The sequence below is a fragment of the Notolabrus celidotus genome, chromosome 15, assembly GCF_009762535.1.
Source record: "Notolabrus celidotus isolate fNotCel1 chromosome 15, fNotCel1.pri, whole genome shotgun sequence".
Taxonomy (NCBI): domain Eukaryota; kingdom Metazoa; phylum Chordata; class Actinopteri; order Labriformes; family Labridae; genus Notolabrus; species Notolabrus celidotus.
This window is the reverse complement of record NC_048286.1, coordinates 7,867,947-7,892,292: the sequence shown is the minus strand read 5'-3', so window position 1 is coordinate 7,892,292 and position 24,346 is coordinate 7,867,947. Positions and strand designations below refer to the sequence as shown.

General features: G+C 39.2%; 3 protein-coding genes across 5 annotated transcripts in view; all 3 read right to left on the bottom strand.

Moving 5' to 3' along the window:
• Nucleotides 1–2,966, bottom strand: best4 (bestrophin 4). Its single transcript, XM_034702842.1, has 10 exons — nucleotides 2,893–2,966; nucleotides 2,607–2,787; nucleotides 2,429–2,529; nucleotides 2,124–2,357; nucleotides 1,437–1,591; nucleotides 1,217–1,294; nucleotides 987–1,139; nucleotides 815–895; nucleotides 396–550; nucleotides 1–295 (listed from the first exon to the last, which is right to left on the bottom strand). The coding sequence occupies exons 2-10, from the start codon at nucleotides 2,756–2,758 to the stop codon at nucleotides 1–3; spliced, it is 1,404 nt and encodes a 467-aa protein (XP_034558733.1). The 5' UTR covers nucleotides 2,759–2,787; nucleotides 2,893–2,966.
• Nucleotides 2,967–9,392: 6,426 nt separating this feature from the next.
• On the bottom strand, nucleotides 9,393–19,009 carry si:ch211-106k21.5 (trophoblast glycoprotein). Of its 2 annotated transcripts, XM_034702129.1 has the most exons (4): nucleotides 18,934–19,009; nucleotides 16,578–16,631; nucleotides 10,782–10,922; nucleotides 9,393–10,686 (listed from the first exon to the last, which is right to left on the bottom strand). In XM_034702129.1, the coding sequence occupies exon 4, from the start codon at nucleotides 10,682–10,684 to the stop codon at nucleotides 9,461–9,463; it is 1,224 nt and encodes a 407-aa protein (XP_034558020.1). In that variant the 5' UTR covers nucleotides 10,685–10,686; nucleotides 10,782–10,922; nucleotides 16,578–16,631; nucleotides 18,934–19,009; the 3' UTR covers nucleotides 9,393–9,460. The 2 variants fall into 2 exon arrangements, with proteins under 2 accessions (XP_034558020.1, XP_034558019.1); XM_034702128.1 differs by lacking the exon at nucleotides 18,934–19,009 and having other exon boundaries at nucleotides 16,578–16,865.
• Nucleotides 19,010–19,908: 899 nt separating this feature from the next.
• Nucleotides 19,909–24,346, bottom strand: part of LOC117827428 (zinc finger protein GLIS1) — a 56,135-nt gene continuing 51,697 nt past the window's right edge. For both annotated transcript variants that reach the window (XM_034704040.1, XM_034704039.1), the window contains 3 exons: nucleotides 24,052–24,182; nucleotides 23,860–23,958; nucleotides 19,909–22,194 (listed from right to left, as the gene is read on the bottom strand). In XM_034704040.1, coding sequence (XP_034559931.1) covers nucleotides 22,052–22,194; nucleotides 23,860–23,958; nucleotides 24,052–24,182 — 373 coding nt within the window. In that variant the 3' untranslated portion in view covers nucleotides 19,909–22,051. The remainder of the gene's footprint in view (nucleotides 22,195–23,859; nucleotides 23,959–24,051; nucleotides 24,183–24,346) is intronic.

The following is a 24,346-nucleotide window of genomic DNA, read 5'->3' as shown; positions in this document are numbered from 1 at the left end:
CTATATATTCTGATCATCATTACTGGTTTTTACCACTGAAACTTTTATCAATGGCATTTCTCGTTCCTTGTGGTTGTTGTCGATGTTTTCATCAGCCAGATCATCATCTTCATCATCCTCATTTTGGTGTGACGAGACATCTATCAGTGAAGGGAGGCTCCCACCGAGAAGGATGCCTCTGCCCCTCTGCAGGAGACTGTTGAGACCGTCACCCAGAGAGCCATTCACAGATAAAAACTGCCTCTGTTTCAGAGTGTCTGAAGACTGATGAACCTCAAGATCCTCTGCACTCATCCTGCAAATACAGCGGACAATTTAAACTCAAGTCTTGGTAGTGGTTTTGGATTACTGGATCATTTAGACGCTGAAAAATAAAAGATGAAATAAGTTTATACCTCATGTCAAAGGTGGATCCTTTGAAGGCTGGTTTGAGAGTCTCGGCTGCAGTGGACAGAGTATAAGGGATGGAGAAATGTCTCTGCGCCCAGTGCTTGTCCTTCACGATTGGAGCCAGGTTCTGATACATATCATCTACAGCCAGCATGGACACCTGCAGGAGAGAAGCAGAGATGTAATGATGACAGCAAAACACTTACACCCCCATAGGCCTCATGTTAAAAAACAGTCGTCTTGGCTGCCTATAAATAATTATAAACTAAACAGAGTTTGGAACTGTCGCATGACAATGAGACAATGTGGCCCAAAAAATGCAGCTGATGCCCTTTGTATTTTGTTCATCCTTGCCCCTCAGACAGTCTGACTTTAAAACGGTGATAAGAGTGTTTGTATCAGAGCAAAGCTTTGAGGGGACAACCTGAATGTTTCTGTCAATCAGCTGGTTGGTTTCAAAGTCATCATCGTCCTCCCCAAATGGGTTGATTATCAGCTCCCCCACCTACAGAACAGACACAATGAAATTATTCCTGTGTGTAAAAAAAGAAAAAATATTTTCTCTGAATTAATGAAACATGAATGTTCCCTCTAACCTTGAGCCAACCAGCGTAGAAGAAGAACTGCATCAGGGTGAACACTGGGACGTACAGGTCCAGCTTGTGATCCTTGTAGCCTTTCTCGGGGTTTAGGAATTGACGTCCAATCACACAGAAGGCAAAGAAAGAGTAAACTGCTATAGTAACGACCTGCACAGACAAGAAAGACAGGAATTAAAGTCATATTTGTATTGCATCATACATTTTGGTAATCGCCTTGTCCTCACCTGAGTGTAGACCAGAGGGATGCTGATCCAGTCGTAGTGGAACAGGAGGCTGCACTTAGCTCTGTATTTGTTCAGCTCCTGCCGTTATTAAAACATATTCAACACTTGTTAATAAGGTAAGTGATACATGACACTCACATGGATGCCACCTAATTTTCCCATTTCTAAATCTCTCATCATTTATGTTGTTAAAGGTAAGTCAAATGAAGGACCCACTCACGTCCATGAGCAGTCTCAGAGCGATGTCGTCTCTCACTCGACCCTCCTCTCTCGCTCTGGCTGCCAGGTTTGAGAACCAGGTCAGAGGCATCCAGTACTTGTTGAAATCAGAGTGAAGAGACTCAAACTTCTTCAGCTCATGTGTCGTCATAAAGCCTGCAGAGAGATGAGACATTTTGGAGCTGCCTGGACTGATTTTGGGATCTTTATGGGACATTTTTTATGAACTCAAACATACTTTTAATTACCAATTTCCTCATGGACATTCCTTTGATTATGATAGATATTATCATATTTTAGTGTTTTGACTTGCTTCATGCAACCAAACCACGAAGCACTTGTTATAATTAACATTCTTACATTTTCAGATAACTAAAAAGGGTTTAAAATCGACTCCACAACCAATCAAAACATCCTCATGAAACTGCCGCATATTTTCAGTGGTGAAGAAAATTCAAATCCCCTATCAGTGATAGTGCAAATATCTTAATGGATTTATAAGTACTTAAGATTTTCATTTTAAACCACTAAAATGTCTGTGAACTAGGTATCAATAGGCAAACTAACCCTAACTAAAACTTATAATGAGCAAACTTCTAACTTTCAATCACAGCTGAGACCTGCTTCACTTTCTTGCATGCATTCTACCAGAGTAAATGCATCCAAATCTCTCTGCCATAGTTCTTACCAGCCTCCACGATGTGCTCCATAGTTGGGAAACGCTTGTGAACTCTTGTGCTGATGGAGCGGAGGATAAGAACTGAGGATAAGTTGGCGTATCTCATTAATGTTCTCCTCAACAGACGACCTCTCTCATCTGATCCGTGGACATTTCCAGAAACCACCATCATCAGGTTATCAGGCAGTGGGAAGCTGGTGTACTGACCCCACCAACGGTTAAAGGCCAAAGTCACATAGAAACCTGAGACAGAGATTAAGAATAAGGACGAGGTTCTTCTTCAAATATGGAGAGAACAGTGAAGTCAGACTCACCCAGAACAAACAGAACTGGGATAAAGTTGGTGTTGGTGAACTGATCACAGTACAGGGCGACTCGCTCAAACAGATCCTGCTGCCTCGGAGTGAGGAAGAACCTGTGAGGGAAAACAAACTTGGGATTGATATTTCTCTTGAAAACAGAAAGATTAAAATGTGAAGTCAGTGAGTTTACCTGTACATCACACTGAAAAACAGATACAGCCCACAGAACACCAGCAGCTCTCTGTACAGCAGCCTGTAGATGCTTCCCTTCCACCTAAACAGAAGTTTGGAGAAGCCTCCAAATCGGGCATCGGCCACTTCAAGACTGTAAGAGACCGTCATGTCTAGGTTTGTTCTGGTCCCAGGAAAACCTGTTAATGTGCATAAGAAATACTGAAATCTGAAGAAATGATCTATAATATATACATTTTAATTGCAGCCACTTCCTCAAGAAGAAATCTGAAGATGAGTCTTACTTTTGAAATCAGGTGAATCACCTGGTCCTGTGTGGAGTCCTGCTGTCCTGAGAAAGAAACGCTCTTCCTGAGTCCTGAATTTAAACCTCTCTGTTCAGCTGTCATAAATTAACACTTTGAATTTATAACCTGGGAACCTTCAATCCATGAGATACACGTGCAGTCTCTGAGTGCAGTGACGTAACCTGTTAATAAAATCTGGGGTATTTTTTCTGAAATGGAAACAAAATAAGACTTCATTCAGCTGAACACCTGTCATACTGTTCTTTTGTTACATCTGTGAGGCATCAAATTCCCCTGTGTTAATAAGTGTTAATTAATATTAATCGATAAGTTGATTAAGAGTTGAGTATAAAGTTTGTGTTGTTCACATGAAGATAATGTGGCTCTGTGAACTAACAATTAAACCCAGTAGGGTGTCAGTTTAGGTTTATTTGTACTATTGATTAAAGTGCAGATTAATTCCTGAAGAGTTATAAATATTCCAGTAGAAAGTCTACGTCACAAAACCTCAGAGAGTAAAAAAGGTGAAAAGTAAAACAAAGTTAAACAAAACAGGATTTAGATTACTTTAATAATATATAGTACTATTTTTAATTTCAATATATCTAATTATTACAGAAATTTTTAAAGCTCCTGTAAGAAGTTTTTAGCTGATTGTTAAATGGGTTGAAATTGATATTGTTGTCTCTATATGTCCTACACAAACAAACCCATGTGCACAAAGACTGACTGTCAGGGGGCGCCAAAATCAACGTAAACCTACAGTTCCTCAAAGGAGCTTTAATTTATAATATATTTATCAAAACAAGAAATAAAGTTCTTCCAAAGGAGAAAACTGACATATCTTTTATGTATTGCATAAATATAACAAACAAATTAATACACACATACAGGCACGAATAGACAGGTATAATAAAACTGATTTAGTTTATTTTTTAATGATGCAATTCATATTTTGTTAGACAATTGTAAACATGTTGATAGATATAATTACAATTATTGAATTATTATTGAATAATCATTGAATTAGATGATCAAATAATTAAATTATTTACTGAAACAAATCAAATTCATTAATGAAATATCTTCATGTTTAATGCTGAATTATGCGCTCATGAACTAAAAATGCTGAATTCTTTTATGCTTGATTTATTGCATTACAATTATAAGTTTCTTTCATGTATAATATGTAATCAATTTTATCCAATATTTTAAATATTAATAAAAATAGCTTCCCTTAGAATTCACAAATAAACTATTACAGCTGGTTGGAGTACTCATGTCAACGTTAATAATCAACGTTAATAATGATTAATTTAATGTACCCGTATAGATCATCATCCATTGTCTTTGACTTGGAAGCAAGTCAATCTGGCTGTCAGTGTTTTTAAATCATTTATTCAAAATGTATAGTGAGATCTGTTGCTGATTCTTCATCTTATTCCATCCTGTCAAGTTTCTGTGCTTTTAAAAGTCTTTTTTAATCAGTTGATCAATGTCTTTTTAAAAAGTAAACAGACATATTTCCAAAAAAACCTCCCACTATTTCTGTTTAAACATCTTTGTGAGATGCACAACAATTCCATTGAGTACTTTGGACCTGTTGTCTAAATGAAACTAACACTAAACTATAGATTATTACATAACACACACAGATTGACTGCACAGCCGAGGCTTCTCACAGATATTTACTGTTCTGTCCATTGAACAGAGAACATCTTCACAGTGAGACGCAGGCGTCTCACTGCCTTTGTCATTGGCTGCTGTCCTTTGCTCGTTTGTTTGCTTTTCACATCGTTAGAGCAGTCCACTGTAAATCAGAGTCTCTTTTCCGGACTCTGTTTGCTCTCCCTGACTGGATATTTATGAGGCCATCAATCCTCCATCAGAGCCTGGACAAGTGATCTCCTTCCACTTCCCTCTTTCTCTCTGAATCTGTACAACTCACTCAGCTGCAGTCAAAAGATACGACTCAGAGTATCTGTATCTTTGCATTTATTACTAATTGTCTGATTTATTGACCATGAAAAAGTCTTCTCAGTGTTTTTTATGGCTCATAAACGGTAGTTATCATTCCTGTCACTAGGTGTCACTCTTGTAATAGACATTGGGTCTGCGGCCACAGCCCTGAGGCCTCCCTGTCTGTATTTAGATCATAAACAAAGACATCCAAATGCTCTTATATTGACAGAAAACAATAAAAGAACATCTCTTATATTTAATACCATGTAAATGCATCCATTAGTGGTACTTAGAAAGGACAGATTACTTGGAAGAGCTGCATTTTCATGGATTTCTGTTTTTATATCAGCCATGTTGGATTTGTTTCTGTTGCTCATTTCAGCTCTTATTATGACATTTATTTTGGAACAATGATATTTTTGAAAGTATTTCATAAAGAAGTTCAGTTTACTTTCATATGTTAGTCTATATTTGCTCTTTGATCTTTGTGTTGATGAAATATATTCCCAGATCAGCATACCTATCATTTCCTGCCCTCTGCTACTGGATCCACTCGTTGGGGCTAAGACCTCTGAGAACAGGACAGAGAGAGCAGGCTCAGTGCTGATCGTTTGAGTAACCCAATGCGGTAATTACAACTTCCCACGGTGAGTGAAATTAGAGCTCTAAAGAAAGGAGGGATTTCAGGTAGCTGGGGCCGGCCTGGGTCATTGTCGGGGCAGAAAGAGCTAAAGGGGGCCACAGAAAAAACCTCAATGAAAAGATCTGGAGCAAATTCTCAAAAAATGCAGCAAGCTAATGGCACAGTTAGGGTTTTGTTTTAACTCTTTATGACGGTTTAAATCAGAATCATCCACACATAAAATCCTGACATCTTCATAAAAAACTTTTATTTTCTCAACAGTTGTAAAATCTTTTGCATAAAAAACAATCAACTTAGTGCATGGGTCAGAATTAACATATTAATGAAATCAGTGCTTTTATACCCATATGACAAAGGAGGTTTTTTTTATTGCTGACAAAATGTTATTTAGTAGCTGTTGCTGCTGTAGTTCTACAATTTGTGATAACACACATTGCCCCTTAGTGTTGCCGATTCTGTAAACCAGAAAAAGTCTTAGCTTCGGCCACCAAAACAGGACAGGCTTATCAAAATGTTGGGTTTATTTCAAGCTAACATCAAGAGAAATGTTTTAGTATTGAAGGCTTTTTGAATCCCATTTCTTGAGCTTTATCTAAGCCAAAAGCACTTGGAAACAATGGTAGCTGCTCTGAATGCATTAGCACTAGCATTTCCCGCCAACTAGCTTACATAGCTACATCATGGCCAAGGGGGAAATTCACAACTATCCTTCATTTATGTGTGTGTGGTTACAAAATAAGGTCCTGCTCATATCCTCATTAGTATTAATTATCTAAGGGTGGTAACTGGTCTTCTAACACACGCTATCGGACTCAAGCTAGCATTAGCAGTTCTATCCTTTTAGCTTGGGGGAAAGTGACATTCGAGGAAGCCAAAACATTATTAGAGTGTTGTCGTCATGTAAGCGGACATGTTTAGTTGACATCCTTAAAGCCCTTCTTTTTTTATCAGTGCAAGTACAAATTTATCAGATTTAAGCTAACATGGCCTAGTGATTTTTGCTGTGTCATATATGCAGTGATGAAGCTATATCATGGCCACTTTAAGGTGATTTTTTATTTCTTAAATAGTCTGCATCGGACATCATCCAGCCTGAGTGAGTTTTCAACCATTCATCACACCCTGTGCTCGCACGGCAGATTAAATCTGCCATAGAAATGAAATTGACTTTTTAATGGTGAACTGCTCATGTGTACAGTGATAAGGGAAACATGACAGGTGTTAAAACAACAGTGTGAGATTTGAGACATGTTGCTATAGCTGGAGTTGAACAAACAAAGCAAATACAATTTTTACAATAGAAGTTCAGACACTGTACAAAATGTAACTGCAGCATTCACTCCTCTTGAATGCATTTTGACCTCAGGGCTCTCTGCATTTGAAAAGCAGGGAACCTTATGTGAATGAGTAAAGCTTTGATGGGAAATGTGTAGGAAAAAAAAATACACCTCAGTATTTTTAAATCAGGAAGTTCCACACCCTTAAAGCTGCACCCTCTCTCACTGAACACAAACAAATTAACATTTGCAGCCAGCAAGCACAACAGTGAGGAATCTAGTCTGTTTTCCATGTCCTGGATAATGATCAGGTGTCTGCAACTTGCACCCCCGTTATAACCTTTAATGTGATGTCTTTTCTGTTTACTGAACCTGTAGTTCAGAGATTTTTATCTAACACCTGCATTCAGATCTGACTCACTTGTATTTTCCAACCTATATGCACAATTTAGCATGTGACATGGGGCATGAGTAATAACCTATCCTTTTATTAGTGCTAAATGATGACATATATAATGTTAGACTTCTAGCCTGAGCATTACATTCCACATTTCATAACAAATTAACAACGAGCAGTGCAATGGGATGAGTCATTGTTCACCACCTACATTTCTGGATGTGCAGAGAAAGGTGAAGGAGTTTGATCCAGAACATCCAGTATACAGTATAAAGTGTAACAGGACAAACTGGAATGCATTGAACAATTACACTTGGGTGAGGTAAAGGAGAGCAGACTGAGACACCAGAACTTGCTTGACCTGGAACAAGTTGCAATTAAGGTTTGTGCTGTTCATTGTTTAAGTCATACAAACAACAAGAGTATAGAGAGTTCAGCGTTAATTATAAGAATGTCTTTGTGCACTTGTGTCTTTAAAATTGCATTTTCCAGGGCGTCAAAAAGGGGGCCTCCCTTTCAAACCGTCACTGCGTTTCTCAGGTCCCGCAGGAAAAGCTCCAGATTAAATCACTTCCTCTTACATTGTGATACCACAGTGGTCCGACCATGCTGTCCCTGTGTCGATTACACTAAGCACACACACAAATATACACTTACATTGTCTCCCTGGAGAGCATTTAAGCGAACAATCTGATATATTGGGACATACTTTTTCATTTATTGCAAAGAGTTTGATACCTTGTTTAAGTATAGAGTAGCAGCCAGGAGATAGTGAGCTTAGCCAACCATAAGGATCGGTAGCTGGGATTAAATGCCTGTCTGATTTTGTACAAGTTGGATGTCTTTAAACAATATTTATCAAGACAAAAGTTGTATCAAGCTGATATATTAAAGCTGCTGTTGGTAGGAATGGTGTAAAAACGTTACTTTTTTCTGCTGGGTTTGGAGAAAAGGTCATAATGCCCATCTGTACTCATTGGTAAGTAGAGTAATTTGAGACTATTGCGAAATCTCAAATAAATATCAAGATATCAAACAATGTTATTATTTCCCTTGTTCCCATTATGACGGACCAATCATAGCTAATATCCAATCCTCTGTCCTGATTGGTTAAGGGGCGGCCCCTACTACATCCTCCAATTGGTTATGAGTCCAGCACCATCATGACTGCACACGCCGATCTGTGTTTGGGGGCTAAGAGGAAATCTGGTTGGGAGGGATAGTGTTGACATTCGTATTAATATAATTGCAAAAAAGTTTCCCAAATCTGAAAAGTTTGGCTAAAAGATTAGCTCAGTTAAGAGCTAGCAGCTGCTACAATGCTAACCTTTGAGGCAACTGGGAGTCTACGTAGTGGATGCTGTCCTCTGTTGAACACTTCTTCTTGACCTCTTCTGTTGAATTACAATAATTATGTTTTAAAGACAGTTCATGACATGGCATGACACTTTATAGTTAATATACATTACATCCATAAATTGTCAACCTAGCTAACAAGAGATAGAGTAATGGCACTTATCAAACAACTCTAGCTTAGAGATTTTTCCCGCCCTTTTGGTAATGGTCTATTAATATTACAGAGGCATGAAATAATGAAGAAATCTAAGCGCCACAAAAGTAAACATACCACTTAGGAAAAAAAAGAGAAAAGCTTAGACAGTTGTTGTTACTTCGACTTGTGCTAGTATTGTCTTGTTAGCAGCTAGCTCACCAACTACAGCACTTTTAAAACTAGCCCTGGCAGCCTCTTTTCTGGTGTGACCAGAATAATTTAGAGAATATATGTAATTTGTTTAATCCATACATAAACAAGATGATTTGTGTGTTGATACAGCATGCTATTAACTTGTGTAAAAGGTTTGTCTAGCTAACTGCCTGCTGTAGTAATGCTAAGCTAGACTCACTGCCCCCTGGCTCCAGCTCTGTGCTTAAACCTCCTGAAAACATGGATTTAAAAACTTAATTAGCTCCAAACTATTAAATCTTTTGAGTGAATTAAGAAACATTTGTCAAATAAAAATAATCCTTATACTTCAAAATAACCCATTAACTGTCAAAGCAATGTCTGGCTTTTGAGAGAAGCTTAAAAGAAAAGACAAAACTTCATATTAATAATAAAACATTTCCAATTTGGCAGAAAAAGTATTATTTGAAACCTAATAAGTCATATTGAGAAGCTAATGGAAAATATAGGGATTACAGGCCTTTAACACAAATATTGGTGTTGCAGATCCTCTCATTTAATTCATATTTCCCAAAATGTTGATGTATTCCTCAAAGATGGTGTCATGAGAGGCTAACGTTCTCATACTCGCCGTGGTCCGAGTCCTCCAGTTCGATACCCGGCACCAGGCTGTAGTATTCAGTTGACTGAGTCAGGTAAGCCTTCTCCCTGTCTGCTGAGTCTTTCATCACCTCTGTCACACTGACTGCGTCCAGTTCTGTCTTACCGACGCCATCGGGCTCCTGAAGACCCTGCTTCCCCTCTGTGGAGGAACAATGAGAAGGTTGTCTGGGGAGAGACTCCACTGAGCCCAGCTTAATCTCCACCTCTTCATAGATGTCCCTGGTGCTGCCCAGGAGGGTAGATGCTGGACGTAGCAGCAGCTGGTTCTTCAGTATCCCCTCTCTGCTGCAGTGTCCAGCTTTATTCTGCTCAGTGGCTGCATGTTGCTGCCTCTTGTGATGCTTTTGGCCGTTGCTACTTGAGCTGGAAGCTTTCTTCTTTTTGGAGCTGCTCACAGGTGCCTCTTTTTTCTTCCTCTTCCTCCCACAGCACCAGCACAGAATCAGAGCAGAGAGGATGAGAAGAGGCAGCACGATGAAGAGCGCGGTGAGTCCGGCCGGTCGGCACACGTCGCTAAGCCTCACAGACAACACAGTCCTACCAGCAAGGTGCATTGGAGACACGCAGGTCAAGTTCCCCACCAGCTCTGGAAACTTGGTGGTTCTGTTAACCTTCCTGCCTTCCTCCAGACCCTCCAGTAAAATACAGGAGCAGTCCCAGGGGTTCCAATCAAGATCCAGGGTTCTCAGATTTGGTTTCTGCAGAACAGAACCTGGGAGGACTTGGAGCTGGTTGCCCTGCAGATACAGCTTCTGGAGGCTTTCTGAGTCCTTGAGAAAACCATCAGGAAGCTCCTGTATTAGATTACTGCTCAGATCCACCAACGCCAGGCGTGGCTGACTGGCAAGAAAGTCCTTTGGCAACTCTTTTAGTCTGTTGTGACCTAAGTAAACCTTCTGCAGAGGCAATGCCTCTTCGCCTGTAATATTAAGGGAACTGATATTACAGTGAGAGAGATCCAGTGTCTGTATGTTTGTCTCATTTGTAAACACTGACCAGTGCACGTGGCTGAAAGCAGAGCCGGAAAAGTTCAAGCAACAGACGTCAGGAACCTCTGAGGGAAACTGGGACAATATGGTGGCTGCCGGACACACGCATCCACCTACAAGTCCCATCTTCACCAGCAACATGAAAACCAGCAGGACATCTCGCCGGGTAATCATACCTGGAGAGAAAAAAAACACATGAAACATCCAGATTTATCATCATACATTACTACAATGGTTTCTACTGCATCTTTCTCAGGCAGCTCTCACCCACCTGCCAACTGAGCGTAGTCTCACACAGATGTAAATGTGCTCGTAAACCTAACAACTTCTCTGAGGACTCCTGGTTGCTGTGAGGATTGTGGGAGTTGGCATGGTGACACAGTTCACCAGGGATCAGGAGTCCAGTGTTTGGCTGTTGGAGAGGAAACAGATGCTACCGTGACTCTCACGTGAAGGCTGTGCTGTTAATTGGCAGATGGATGTTAAATAAACATTAGGCTACTACAAGATAAAGCCGGAGCCTCATTCACAAGTAGGTTGTCTAGAAAATGTAGATTGTAACCGCCCCCCCCCCCCCCCCCCCCCTCACAGGTAAGGTCCCGCCAATTCAACAAAGCAGAGTATTGGAAAAACTCCTGTGTAGAGACAAGGGACCAAAAGATTGAGTCATATACCAATCAATCTTATACATATCAACTGCTTAACCTTTTTCTTTGTCATTATTGTTTTATCATCAAGTAGAGACTTTGCTCTATAAATAAACATGAACCTGGTTAAGTGAAAGCTAAAATAATTTGGTACAAAACCTGCCAACAGAATTCAAATAACCTGCTCCTCTAAAAAATACACACAGATCTAAAGTTTAGGTTCTATCCAAGGAAAGAGAACAAGTTTATTGCTCGCCACTTTGTAAACTCTGATTACTGTTAGCTTACAAAATTGGCCAAAAGAACCGGTTTAACGTTACCCGGTGTCGCAATTTGTGCTCAAATGTCCTAATAAATGTCTGAATATGCACACAGTTTCACTCTTTAGTCCTCAATGAGCAGTGATGCATTTACATGTGGGCATAAACATTACATCCTGATCAAAGGCATTTTGCTCTTTTAGCTAGCAAAACCCTGGTTGTAGAGTTTCACCGCCTATAACAATACTTCAACTTCTATTTGCTAATCCTGCTCCAGAGGAAAAAACATTATGCCAAAAGAAATCATCTGAAGAAATAAATCTCCTCCTGCATGATAACTTACTCCCAGCAACCAAACTTTACCAGCAGAGTTCTAAAAATAGACACTTTTGGGTGAGTAATGATTAGTAACTCGGCTTTTCTGTGGAAAATCCGACTTGAAATTCAGTGGAAAGAAATAATCTTGTCGCTGATAAACATATTTTACTCTGTAGACCATGAGGAAGCAGTGAAAAAAACTCCTAACCGTGACTTTAAATCAGTAGAAATGTAAACTATAGAGGGAAATTGGAGCTTTATACTAATTTATGCAGATTATGTTGTGATATATTTAAGGTTCAGTAGGTTAGCAAGCATGCTTATGGCTTAGTTTAGCCAAGAAGTTAGTTTTAATCTGCCAATAATTCAAAAGGAACAAGCCAGCCAAAAGGCAGATATCTTCAAAAACACTCACTGTATTTAGTTTTGATCAAATCATTAAGACCTCAAAAAGTTTGAGGAGGTTCCAGAAATAATGTGAAACTTTTTTATTTTAACTTCAAGCACAATAAATCACCCCTGATCTGAGGTTTCATTCGTATATCTTTGTGAGTTCGTGACATAATTTCATTTTGAAAACCTGCTGTTTGAGACATAAAAGATATAATTGCAGGTCACTTCTTTAAACTCCTATATACTTTGTGATTTGTCAGAATATATAAGCACATGTGTGGTCGACAATAAAAAGGACTGTGTTTTCAAAAAGTCATTCACGTGAAGCCGGCAGGAAGAGACCGAGCGAGAAGGAGAGTGTGTGTGGTCATGACATTAGACTTCCTCACACACCACAACAGAGCTGAGAGGTGCTCTACACTTACAGGAGGGAATGAGCTCACCCCCAAACAACAGAGAACGGTTTGAACTGGACCACTGTCGTCAGCTGGAGCTTCTTTGTCATGATCCAGACCTCCTAACTACAAAGAAAACAAACTCAAAACTTTGGATTCAATCCAGGCACTTTGTCACAGCAGCAGGAGCAATGGCAAACTGTCTTCCAACACTACCAAACCTTAGTCTGACCAAAGACTTTTGCCCTTAAAATTGGTTGACCTTAATCCTTTGGTTCTCCCTTCTAAAATTAGTTTTCTCTTCTGATTTGGACAAAAAAAAGACATTTCGAGAGATTAGCTTGTCCAAACAATATATATATAAATGGAGTGAGTAATCAAAAGGAAATAAACATTGTGTAAAAGAAGATATTTGCAACCTTGAAAAAGCAAGATTTATGGAAATGCCTGAGGTGTATTTACATAATGGCAAACTATCATCCCTCCAATAGTGGAATTGAAGGGATGTTTAATTTTTTAGCCATATATAGATCGGCCTAAATCAATACTCAATCAATATTTTGTCAACTTGTTTATGTCTTGAGCTGATAGTTGAGATGATGTGTAGTGAGCTAGTGGTTATGCAACCAAGAATCCCTTTAGTCTGAGCATGACCTCTCTGCTTCATGTCAGGGTCTTGCTCACCCTGTCAGGTTTCTAATATGCATGATCACTCTTTTACTGTACATGTTGCCTAAAGCCTGATTTATACTTCTGCATCGAATTGACGGCGTAGCCTACGCCGAAGGTCCACGTAGCTCCCATACCTATGCAGAGGCCTATGCACGTTGCTGACCTGCACCTCCTCCAAAATGTAACTACCTGTGGAATGGACGTGGACCGCAAGGCCTGTGATTGGTCCGCTTGGCGGCATTGTATTTCCAGCATTTCCAGCACTTCCGGGATCCCCGCTCCTCGGCTGCACATCGGCCGTGTATTTCGTCATCTCCTCTCTATTCTTCCCTGTAATCATGTCTGTATGATGAACAGCAACATGTATCAGCTGTAGATTAACATAACACCCTCTGAATCGCTGAGGAAAAGTAAACAGAGATCGTAGCGGAGAATTGCTGCGCGTCACGGACACATTGACGCAGAAGTATGTAGTGCTCATGGCCGCGTCAGGCCCTGCTGCATAGGGGCGATGCAGAGGTATAAATCAGCCTCTACATGTTAATATGCTAACATGCAGAGCTATTTGTTTGAAGCCACTGTAAATTTTAAAAAGTTTCTTGATGAGGATTTGCTACTAGCTTAGTAACTTGATACATTTTTCAAGTGCCATCGTCCGGTTTGTGCCACAGGCTCATCTTGAACTTAAACAGAGACTTGTATGACAAGACAATTATCTTCTTTTTGAATGCCTAACAATCATTAGAGATGAAATAAGAAGAGCACAGGGATTTTCAGACTTGACTTGTAATGTAAGCAGAGCTTTAAGTCTCTGAAAACAAAAGCAGGAAGTGTTTGCCTAGTGAAAATATCTCTGCCTCGAGCGCTGTCTGTCACTTGTTGTAGGTAAACTAATCCGTCTAACATGTGGAGAGTGAAGAGTGATTTCATTGAGTATGTTCCAAGATGAGTTACTGCAGGTAAGAAGAAGGCTGCACACGTTGCCAGTATTTTACTTTCAAACTTAAATCAGACTTATCTTTTTAAAAAGTCTGCTCCAGCTTAAACTGACATGTTGTGATTTGCTTAATACCTCCAATATCTCACAAGACTTCCTGAGTGAAAGTCCTCTCTGGGCCAAAGAAGGTAATCCAGTTCACAAGAGGGGAACAGTTTGTTTAGATAAATATGACGGTCAAGCATGAGCAGTGACAAAGAGCAGAGCGACCTATCAAGAGGAAATCTGATGGTGCAATCAAACAGGGAAACAACCTGACACAACGATCTGGTAGATAAAGATCTGAACACAAAGTTATGAATGAGATGTTTTGATCTTCACTCAGCAACCAGGCTGAGTCAAACAAGTGACCCTGATTTTCAAACCTGAGGAGGTCATATAAAAAGCTTTGGGCCTGCTCCAGCTTTGCACATGTGTTAAGCTTCCATGACATGTCCACGAGTGGGAGGTTAAAGGTGGCAGGTTGAGTTCAAAGAGGAAAAATCACCTTCTGAGATAACGGTGGATTCATCAAACAGATTGCTTCATTCTTATCATGATAAATCTGTTAGTTTGTATAAACAGTCTGTGGATAAACAGTGTCTTTGAAACATACACTAACATATTGTTTGGCCACTAGGGGGCAGCAAAGACAAGTCGCAAACACGGCATTCACATATAACCAACTCTTAGTTTGATTTCATGCATTGACTGTATATTAATATTAATATCAATACTGAACATTCAATGCCCACAGAGGGGCGCCAAAATCAACATAAACTGAGAAATTACTCACTGGAGCTTTAAGGTCCACAGGGGAGTTCTATCACCAGATGTGGTACATAACATTCATAAACTGTAAATGTTGTGTTACTGTTAAATCAAAAGAGCCTCTTCAAATGTTGATAAGAGTTCCTCCCTGACCCTGAACGGACAAACCAAACTTTGGTTCCATAGAGGGCCTTTGGTCATGCAACAACCAGCACATGCTTTGAATCAGACCGACATAAATAAATGTGCAATATGAAAAAATATATCTAAAGACAACAATTCAGTCAAGCGTTTGTTTGCATTTCCTTTCTTTAACTTATATCCCATGTTACATTAATCCTGCATGGAGTCCCCCTCTGTAATGCTTCGTGTGTCTTCATAATTCATATCCTCATGCACTGATTCATCCTCTCTGTAGTTATTTGCATGCTGCATTGTAAAACACTATTGTTCTAACTGATAGCTATCACCACCGTGTATTCAAAGCTTGATCACTCTGAAGAGGAAAAGGGAAATAGGTGGGATTGTGTGGGTCCATGAAGGGGATCATTTGCCTAGATTTGGATGCTGTGGTCCAAGTTCTTGCACACTGTAATCATAAAGGTTAGGATGAAGCAAGACCTCTGCACCACTTCAGATGACAGGATGCCTGAGGAGTCTGGCATGTCAGTCTGATAAGAGAAGCAGTCTAAAGGTTAGTACAGACTCATCAGGTTAAAGAATCTAAGGCGGTCCGCTCTCTAAATATTGACACAGGAGTTGATCTTTGGATTTTCAAGTTACACAATACAAAAGAGACACCACTCGACCTCCACAGAGCCTGAACTGCGTGTGGAGTCCCCTCATCCTCCAAACAGGAAGACTTTTCCTGCCCTGTGTCCTCTCTGGGTGTGAGTGTCCATACAGAGGAGGGAGGTTTAAATCTGGAGATCATGGATGATCTCACTCACTAACAATGTGAGCAGCTACATCCTCTCTGGCAGCAGAGCTTCCTCTGAAATAACGGTCTCCATTCTTTCTTTCATACAACTCTTCATCATAAAACACTCCTACATTAAACAGAGACTGCAGCTGAGGCAACACAGAGGGGGGGATGTTCACAATTTCACCATTTCATTGTGCAAAAAATGTAAAGTTTTAATGATTTAAAGGCCGAATATCAAGTTCTTTATAACTTATATTTGAAGAAAAATTTGTCAATAGAAAAAACAGTATTTTTTCTCATGTGGGGCTGTCTTTAAAACAGTTTGTGGGGAATTTGAACTGCAGAGAAAATGTTTTTTTCCAGTTGCCTGAATACAGTTTGAGGAATTTAGGTGTCCAGAAATTAAAAAACATTAGTTTCAAAGTCTGGATCCCTTATTTCTAACTTTAAATATCCTAAGAGCACTTATTCAGGGTGAAGATGATCGGGATAACTCAAACTTGGTATTTTGGCACTGTTGTGAAGTCTCACAGTACAGTTGACAACATTGGTAAGACTATGAAAGATTAACTAAAAGTTAGTCCATTTACACTGCAAGACACCACAAGCTGATTTAAGTTGTTAAAAATATGCAAACATTTAAAAGACACCTGTTGGAAATGAGAAAAATCAACCCCGGAGAGAATAAAGTGTGACAAAGTATTTCTTACCTCTCGCTGTCATGTCAGCTGCAGCTCTGTTCCTCTGTCAGAAGCTCACGAGACCTGTTGAAGATCCAAAAATCAGCAGCAGCGTCTTCCTCTCCTCTCTGCCTCCCATCAACTGTCCAGCATGAACAAACCTCACCTCCTCCTCCTCCTCCTCTTCCATCGGGTCTGAGGGTGTGTCACTCTCCGAGGGGAATGTGGAAAAACTACCGCTGCCAGTAAGTGCGTTTGTGTGTGCGCGCGTGTGTGTGTAAGTGTGTGTGTGAGCGAGACAGAGAGTGTAAATGATGTTTACCCATACACACTGCTAAATATAAAAGCGTCTACCTGCGACTGAAGCTCACAGATTGATCCTCCCCAGTTGTAGTGCAGGTCTGCAGCGCCCCCTGGTGGCCGAAGTCCCTTTCTCATGAAACTCACGGGGCAAAAAAAACCTTTGATTAAAAGGTACTAGGTTTAAGAATAAATTGAAATATTTTTTTCAGTATTAAACTTTAGGCTTTATTTTTCCACAATCCAATAAAACCATATATTGTCAAATTTTAACTTTTCTGTGGAAAATCAAACCTCAGTGTAGAGAAATAATCTTGATGCTAACAATCTTATTTTACTCTGCAAACCATGAAGAAGCATCAGAATAAGAGTGAGACTATTTCAGAATCAGTTAAAAACTCCTATCAGTGCCTTTAAATCAGTAGAAATAGAAACTATAGAGTTAACTTTTTCTGAAAGCGGAGGTAAAGTCATGTTGCTTTCTCAGTTTGGCAGAGATATGGTCAGGTAAACTACCTTTCATGCCTGCATCTATAGAAACATACCTGCTAATCTGTACCAAGGCTGCACTCACAGTTTGGTGAGACTGCTTCCTTATTTCATGCACCAGACTGTAAAATGCTGTAATTCAGAAGAACATATTTAAATACTTTAAATAATTTTGAAATTGCTGTGTTACGTAAACATTGAGTTGAGGGTGAATTTGTTTTGGATTTCCCTGTATGACCTCTCCTTTGGTTTTTTATGTGTTGCATAATGTATTATTATTATTATTATTATTATTATTATTATTATTATTATTATTATTATTATTATTAATACTACTACTACAACAACTACTACTACTACTACTACTACTACTACTACTAATAATAATAATAATAATAATTTTATTTGTAGAGCACTTTTCAAAAACCAAGTCATAAAGTGCTTTACATGGATAGTAAAATAAAACAAGCAGTTCATAAAATCACACAAGTCAAGATAAAACAATAAAACATGTTTTAAAAGACATAAAATTCCCCTAAAAGAACTAAAGGAATACAATTATTTTAAAATATATTTCTTAAAATGGTTAAAATAAAATAAAATTCAGATAAAATCAGGAAAGGCTCTATGGTGATATATAAGTTGCATACCATCTGTTTTAAAACGCTTTATAATTACTTTCATAAACATTAAAAATTGTTAATAGAAATTGTGTGGCATTACCAGCATCTCAGCAAGAAGTGCTGAGTGGGACAGTTTTCGTCACCGCAGGCCCTCTAAGTCAGGGGTTCTCAAAATTGTTGGAGCCAAGGACCCCTCACAGGTGAGAACTTATTCCAAGGACCCCCTCATAATTGTAACATAGATTAAGCACATGCTTACCACCGTTTGCACTCTTAGATGCCCTTGGAACTATTTGTATTGTGGAGGTTATTAATCTAAATACTTCAGACCTGTTCCATAGTGATAAACAGATAACACGTCAGTTTGAATCATGCAAATACCACTTGTATACTGTAAAACAGAGGGTCATTTCATTCCTTGTGGACTCAACATGACAGCATTTATACTTTTCAAGTAATTGATCTAAAAGCTTTCAGAAAATTAACAGTAGCAAGACTGGCATATCCCTTTGTTGATAATTTATTAGAAATGTATTCTAATTATTTCACGGACCCCCACGCTATGATACACGGACCCCCAGGGGTTCCAGGACCCCACTTTGAGAACCATTGCTCTAAGGTGCAGAGTGCAGAAATGGGAATATTTAGCGACATCTAGCGGTCAGAGTCTAGATTGGAACTCTCTCTCACCTCTCATATCAGGGAGGGGATGATGATGGCCCTCAAGGACGAGAAGTATGATCCTCCATGTGTCAAGGTTTTACAGTCAAAAACATACATACTAATTATTTTACGCACAACAAAAGCCACACTCTTCTTTTCATCTTCCAGCTGGAGCTTTCTTGGAGGGCACTCACTGAATAGTTTACAAAACGCAAATGGCCTTTACTAGTAGAAACATATTGGTGGTCTGTATAATGAGTTATCCTTGTGTTTATTAGTGATTATGTCTTGTATTGTCATTCATGCATTACCCTTGTGTTCCTGTGGTCTTTGTGTGTTTCCTGTTTTCTTTGCTTCTTCTTGCCTTAGTGTGTCAGCTTTATTTTGTTTTCCCGCCTTTCTGGTTGTGTCTTGTTCGACACACCTGCGTCTTGTTCGACACACCTGCGTCTTGTTCGACACCATTTGAATACCATTTGATTTGATTGACACATACCAACAACACAGGCTGGAATGTGAAGTTATTGATTCATTTGTTTACACATAGGGTACTTGTTTTTATCACAGGTCGACTGATTATCAGCCTGGTTGACTATTGGGTAGTGATATTTGGCATCTGGCAGATTATCTGAATTGGAATTTCATTTTACAGATCACTGATTGAATGATTGAATGATTGAATGAATAAATGAATGAATGAATGAATGAATGAATGAATGAATGAATCAATCAATCAATCAATCAATCAATCAATCAATCAATCAATCAATCAATCAATCAAAAGCGAGCTACTTTTGCTCAATTGGCTCAACAGCAGGTGTGTCTTTCACTCATTTCATCACTACATACGTTAATTTGTTAATTTAATTAATACATATATGAACTGTGAACGGTGTACAGCCTTAAGATAGCAAAATTCACCTTCACTGCTGCCGTACATATTCATCTGTACAGGTCCACAGTCTAAATTTAACATATTTTTTACTTTTATTGTAAATGAACATCAGTTTCAATATCAGTTATTGGTCTCATGAAGTACTAATAATCATTATCAGCCCTGAAAAACCAACATCAGTCAACCCTAGTGTTCATAATCAACTGCTTCCCCTTGTCAGATTTCACAGAAACTGAGACCAATTTCAGCTTTTTCACATGTGGGGATTTATCATTTTTCTTTGTTGTATAAATAATAGTTATTACAATAAAGGTCATTTTTTCACTGTAATCTGACACTTCAAGAATCAAATGATTTGTCCTGGTAATACACCATGAAAGTGACAAACAAATACAAACAGATATTTTTTTATTCAGATATAAAAAGGCAGGCATATTTTTATACAGTCTATACATACTGTTCAAAAACATCAGAAGAAAACTCTGAATTGCTACAAAATCAGTGTAAACATTTTCTGGTTGGTCATTTTCTTAAAGCCTCTGATGAGACAGAAAAGAGTGCACAGAACTTTTTGTAAACAACGCACAGCTCGCTCTCACTGAATATAACACTGATAGAAAATATACAAAAACACTGATAGACAATAAAAACACTGGTAGGAATGGATAAAAATCACAAAAGGCACTTTGATAATGAAACAAGAGAAGAATAATAAAAATGAGATTATGCTACAGTTGTTTGATTACACATGTTGAAACTTATCTGTTGGCAGAAAAATCACAGAATTCATGTTTTAGTGCATTTTGATGTCTAATGTGTCAGTTTATTTATCCCAGGAGTACCACACAAACACACATCATCATGTACCATGGTATCAATTTAATGTTCAGTCATTCAGACACTAGGTGGCAGTACTGCTTCAGTTTAAGGAACATGCCACCTTCCTGCAGAACAAATCCTACAGCAATAATGTAAATGCACACGCTATCTGAGGTTTCTGAATTTCACTTTGGTTACATTATTTATCAACAGAAAATATAACTTTGACAGGAAAACCAAAAGCTTCACTTTTGTATATTGATTGTATTATTTAAATTAAATGTCATGCTGTCCTCCAGCACTATAATGAATTATTTTCTTGATCAAAAAAGTGCTTCAAAATCAAAATACGATCATTAGTTTTCATGAATGAGTGTAAAGTATTTAAGGTATAGGGACACACCTATTAGCTTAGCTTAGCACAAATGCTGTTAAACAAACAGCTTGCCCAATTCTGCCCATCCACTTTACTGTGTATCCCACTCTGGATCGCAGGGGGGCTGGAGCCTATCCCAGCTGTCATAGGGCGACAGGAGGGATACATCCAGGACAGGTCACCAGAGACAACCATTCACGCACACACTTCAATTTAGAGTCACCTATGAACCTGGCTGGCATGTTTTTAGTCTGTGGGAGGAAGCTGGAGTGTATGGGCTACAACTACAGCTCGATGAGTGATGATCTATTCTTTGATTTTTCACTCCACACAGAGCAAAATGTAAAAACAACACGTCATGGTTGAACTTTGTGTTACTAATGGGACTATTTTTTTCTTGATTTAGTGATTTCCTTACGTCAAATAATCCAACACATAACCCTGTTTTACCCAAACTAACTTAACAAGAGTAAACCAGTTTATTAATGAGGATTAGAGTTACTCTAAGATAATTTCTGTTAATCTGTTGACAGAACAAGGCAAGCCAAATCCTCCTACTTAAAGCATCTGTGCTGAGCTGAGCTAACTTGGCTATGGCTATACTGGAGCAGTTACTAGTTATCTTGTTCTCCAACTCTCTGCTAGAAAACAAAAGGCACATTTCCAAAAAATGCTAAACTACTCCTTGCTCACTGATAAAAGCAACGTTTCACCTGTCAAATCATGATTCACAACTTTTTTTTTTAGCAAGTAACTTCTTTTTGATGCAAAAACCAGAGGCATGTTCGACAAAAAGAGAACATTACATGCAGCAGATTTTCTTTTTCTTGGCTTTCTACTTTTTCACCTTTTGACCCAACAGATTTCTTTTTGCTGCATGTTGGAAACCACTACATTAGAGTATCTGTTTTGACAGATATCTTTATTTTTCTTGAACATTTCTCAGAAGCAGAGCTGCTGTGGAGACACAGTTTATCTCAACAGAGCAAGAGGAAAAATCTTCTTGACTTTTCAATGAGACAAACGTTACAAACTCTTATAGCTCCTTCTATCCAGATCACGAATGCTGTGGTCATCTCTGAATTAAAATATCACTGCTAATGACGTTAGAAAGCTGGACATATTAGTTCTGTGCATGTCTGCAGCTCTGCCTCTTTTGGCTGTACCGTCAAATCTCCCTTTCCCTTTTTTTTTGTTTTGCACTTTTCATGAACAATCTGACAACTTCACCTTTGGATATACAGTATATGGTGATTGTCTGCTGCCACACATTAAACATGCTGCCTTTGGTCCTCAGAGGGAGTCTGAATCAGATCAGTTCTTTGGTCATGGATGGCCATCATGAGTCCAGGTAGATGGAGTAGATCTGGTTGAGGCAGCGGTCGACGCCTCCCGTTTGAAAGAGGAAGCTGTCGTCTGAGCAGGGCGACATGGAGTAACCGCCCCCCGCCTGACCCTGCAGGTCCTGCAACAAGTCAAACCCTGAAGAGAGGAAATGGTTTCATTATTGTTCTTCACAGCACTCTTCTTTTAGTGTAAAGATCCTGCAGTACAAGAACAATTTTCAACTTGTGAGAACTTAGCCCAAGACCAGCAGCTGAAGCGTCACTCTTGATTCTGTGTCATTTAAGAGGATCTCTTTAAAAGCCTTCTTGTTTCAGAAGGAAACAACTAAACAAATAGGATCATTTTGAGAAAGTGTTGAACCAACTCATGAAACTGATTTAGTTAGCTTCCCACAGTGACTATCAAAATTGATGGTCACAAGCTGGAAATGAGAAGCTGCATTTCTTCACCTCTGTCTAAAAACAAGGACCATTTTTAAGAAATAACTTTGAATACCAAATGTTATTCTGTGAACAGTATTGTAAATTGTAGTAGTTAGGAGTACTGACATTTCAATTTTATTTTGCTGATTAATTGGAATATATATGATTGCCTCTAAACGACTGATCTCTTGCTAGAAATGTAACAAAACAAGAAACTAGAAATGCTGGGTTCATGTTACGATTTTTCCACTATCTTTTTTATGGATGTACCTGAACTAAGCCAGTTTATTTTAAACCTTTTAAGAAGAGATTGCCCCCTTAAACTGTTACTTGTGATGCTTTTATTTTGTCTTTGTAATGCCTAAAGGTGCATTCCCACTGCCCTGCGACCGGTTCACCTGCAGATGTGCCGATCACCTCCACCACTTCACTCCACGTCTTATGTAGACTTTTCAATCAAACAGGCTTCCCACAGGGTTCATTTACTAAATAAATGCATCACCATTCTCTTTGTAAGGATGATTTTGACATTATGAGGAGGGAAAAAAAAAAAAAAAAAGTGTAACCAGTTTAGCTCAAAGCTAGGTATCCTTGGATGTTATGCGTCAGGAAGCCAACAGTTGCAATACACGATGTGGAAGCAAATTTTCAGCTCCACCGCATTAGATGCAGTGGGTACACACCATTACACTGAGGTCACTTCATTTCCTAGTATTTACATTTGTGACAACATGTATGCTTTTATTTTGAAAGAACACAAAATGAGCTTCAGGGGGCATTGGTGGCCTAGTGGTCTAAGCGCCCCATGTGTAGAGACTACAGTCCTTGTTGCAGAGGTCACTGGTTTGACTCCCGGCCGGTCGACCATTCGCTGCATGTCTCCCCCCGCTCTCCACTCCCCACATTTCCTGTCTCTCTTCAGCTGTCCTATCAATAAAGGCAAAAAAGCCCAAAAGTGCTTCAGCTAGATCCTAAGGTTATGGGGCTGATTATAAAAAAGCTAAAAGAACAATCAACAGAATGCAATGTTCGATGTCTTAGTGTCCCCTAAGGAGGCATAACCTCTCTGCAGACACAGTGTGGGGACACGACTCGTGACGTGTGTGAAGAGTGGATGGAGAAAGAGACTAGAGACTAGTTTATTGATAGTGATAGCAACCTTGAGAAAAAGAAAAATGCTAAAATGGTTTGCAAATATACAGAAGCAGCCCACCAATAAACACTGGCAGTACATCCTCAACTATAAAATCAAAGGCAGATGGCGCCCTCTGCTGTTTAAAAATGGTATCATGATTCATGTTTCATTTCATGATCTTGAATAGTCCCTTATGCGTCCCAGTTTTGTCTCTTGAGGTACCATTACATCTCTTTGCCTTACCTACAGAGTGAGAGGAGGAGGGGTTTGGGAAGTAACTGGCGGGTTCAAAGCCTCCATCACTGACGGGTTGAACTGCCTTCCCTTCTCCGTACAGACATCCTGGAACAACAACAGAGGGGATGATGAAATTTAAAGAACAAACCTAACAGGAGGTATATGCCATGCTTGTAAAGCTGAAGCTGCGGTCGGTACCTTGCTGCTGTGAGAGGACTTGTTGGTGGCTGTAGGTTTTGTTGTAGCTCTGGTGTGGGATGTTTGCTCGGTCTGATGTGGAGCTCACCGGGCTGACATTAGCAGGCATGAACAAGGATGCTGACCTGTTCCTGATGAAGACATAATACCAGGTAAAATACTGATTAACATTGATGATTTTCTGTATTGAGCAATACATATTAGTATCAACAAACTTTATAAAATTAGATTGATTGGCATTGATTCAGAGAAAAAACAGTGGAGTTACAGGGGAGCTTGTCTGTTCTAACCAAGT

Bases quoted from the DNA above. Each gene is read 5' to 3' on its own strand.
- si:ch211-106k21.5 (XM_034702129.1), bottom strand. From the start codon at position 10,684: ATGATTACCCGGCGAGATGTCCTGCTGGTTTTCATGTTGCTGGTGAAG.
- best4 (XM_034702842.1), bottom strand. From the start codon at position 2,758: ATGACGGTCTCTTACAGTCTTGAAGTGGCCGATGCCCGATTTGGAGGC. The intron at 2,358-2,428 runs GTGAGTCTGACT...TCTCTGTCTCAG, and splicing joins CCCAGTTCTGTTTGTTCTGG to GTTTCTATGTGACTTTGGCC. The intron at 896-986 runs GTTAGAGGGAAC...TCTGTTCTGTAG, and splicing joins TCTACGCTGGTTGGCTCAAG to GTGGGGGAGCTGATAATCAA.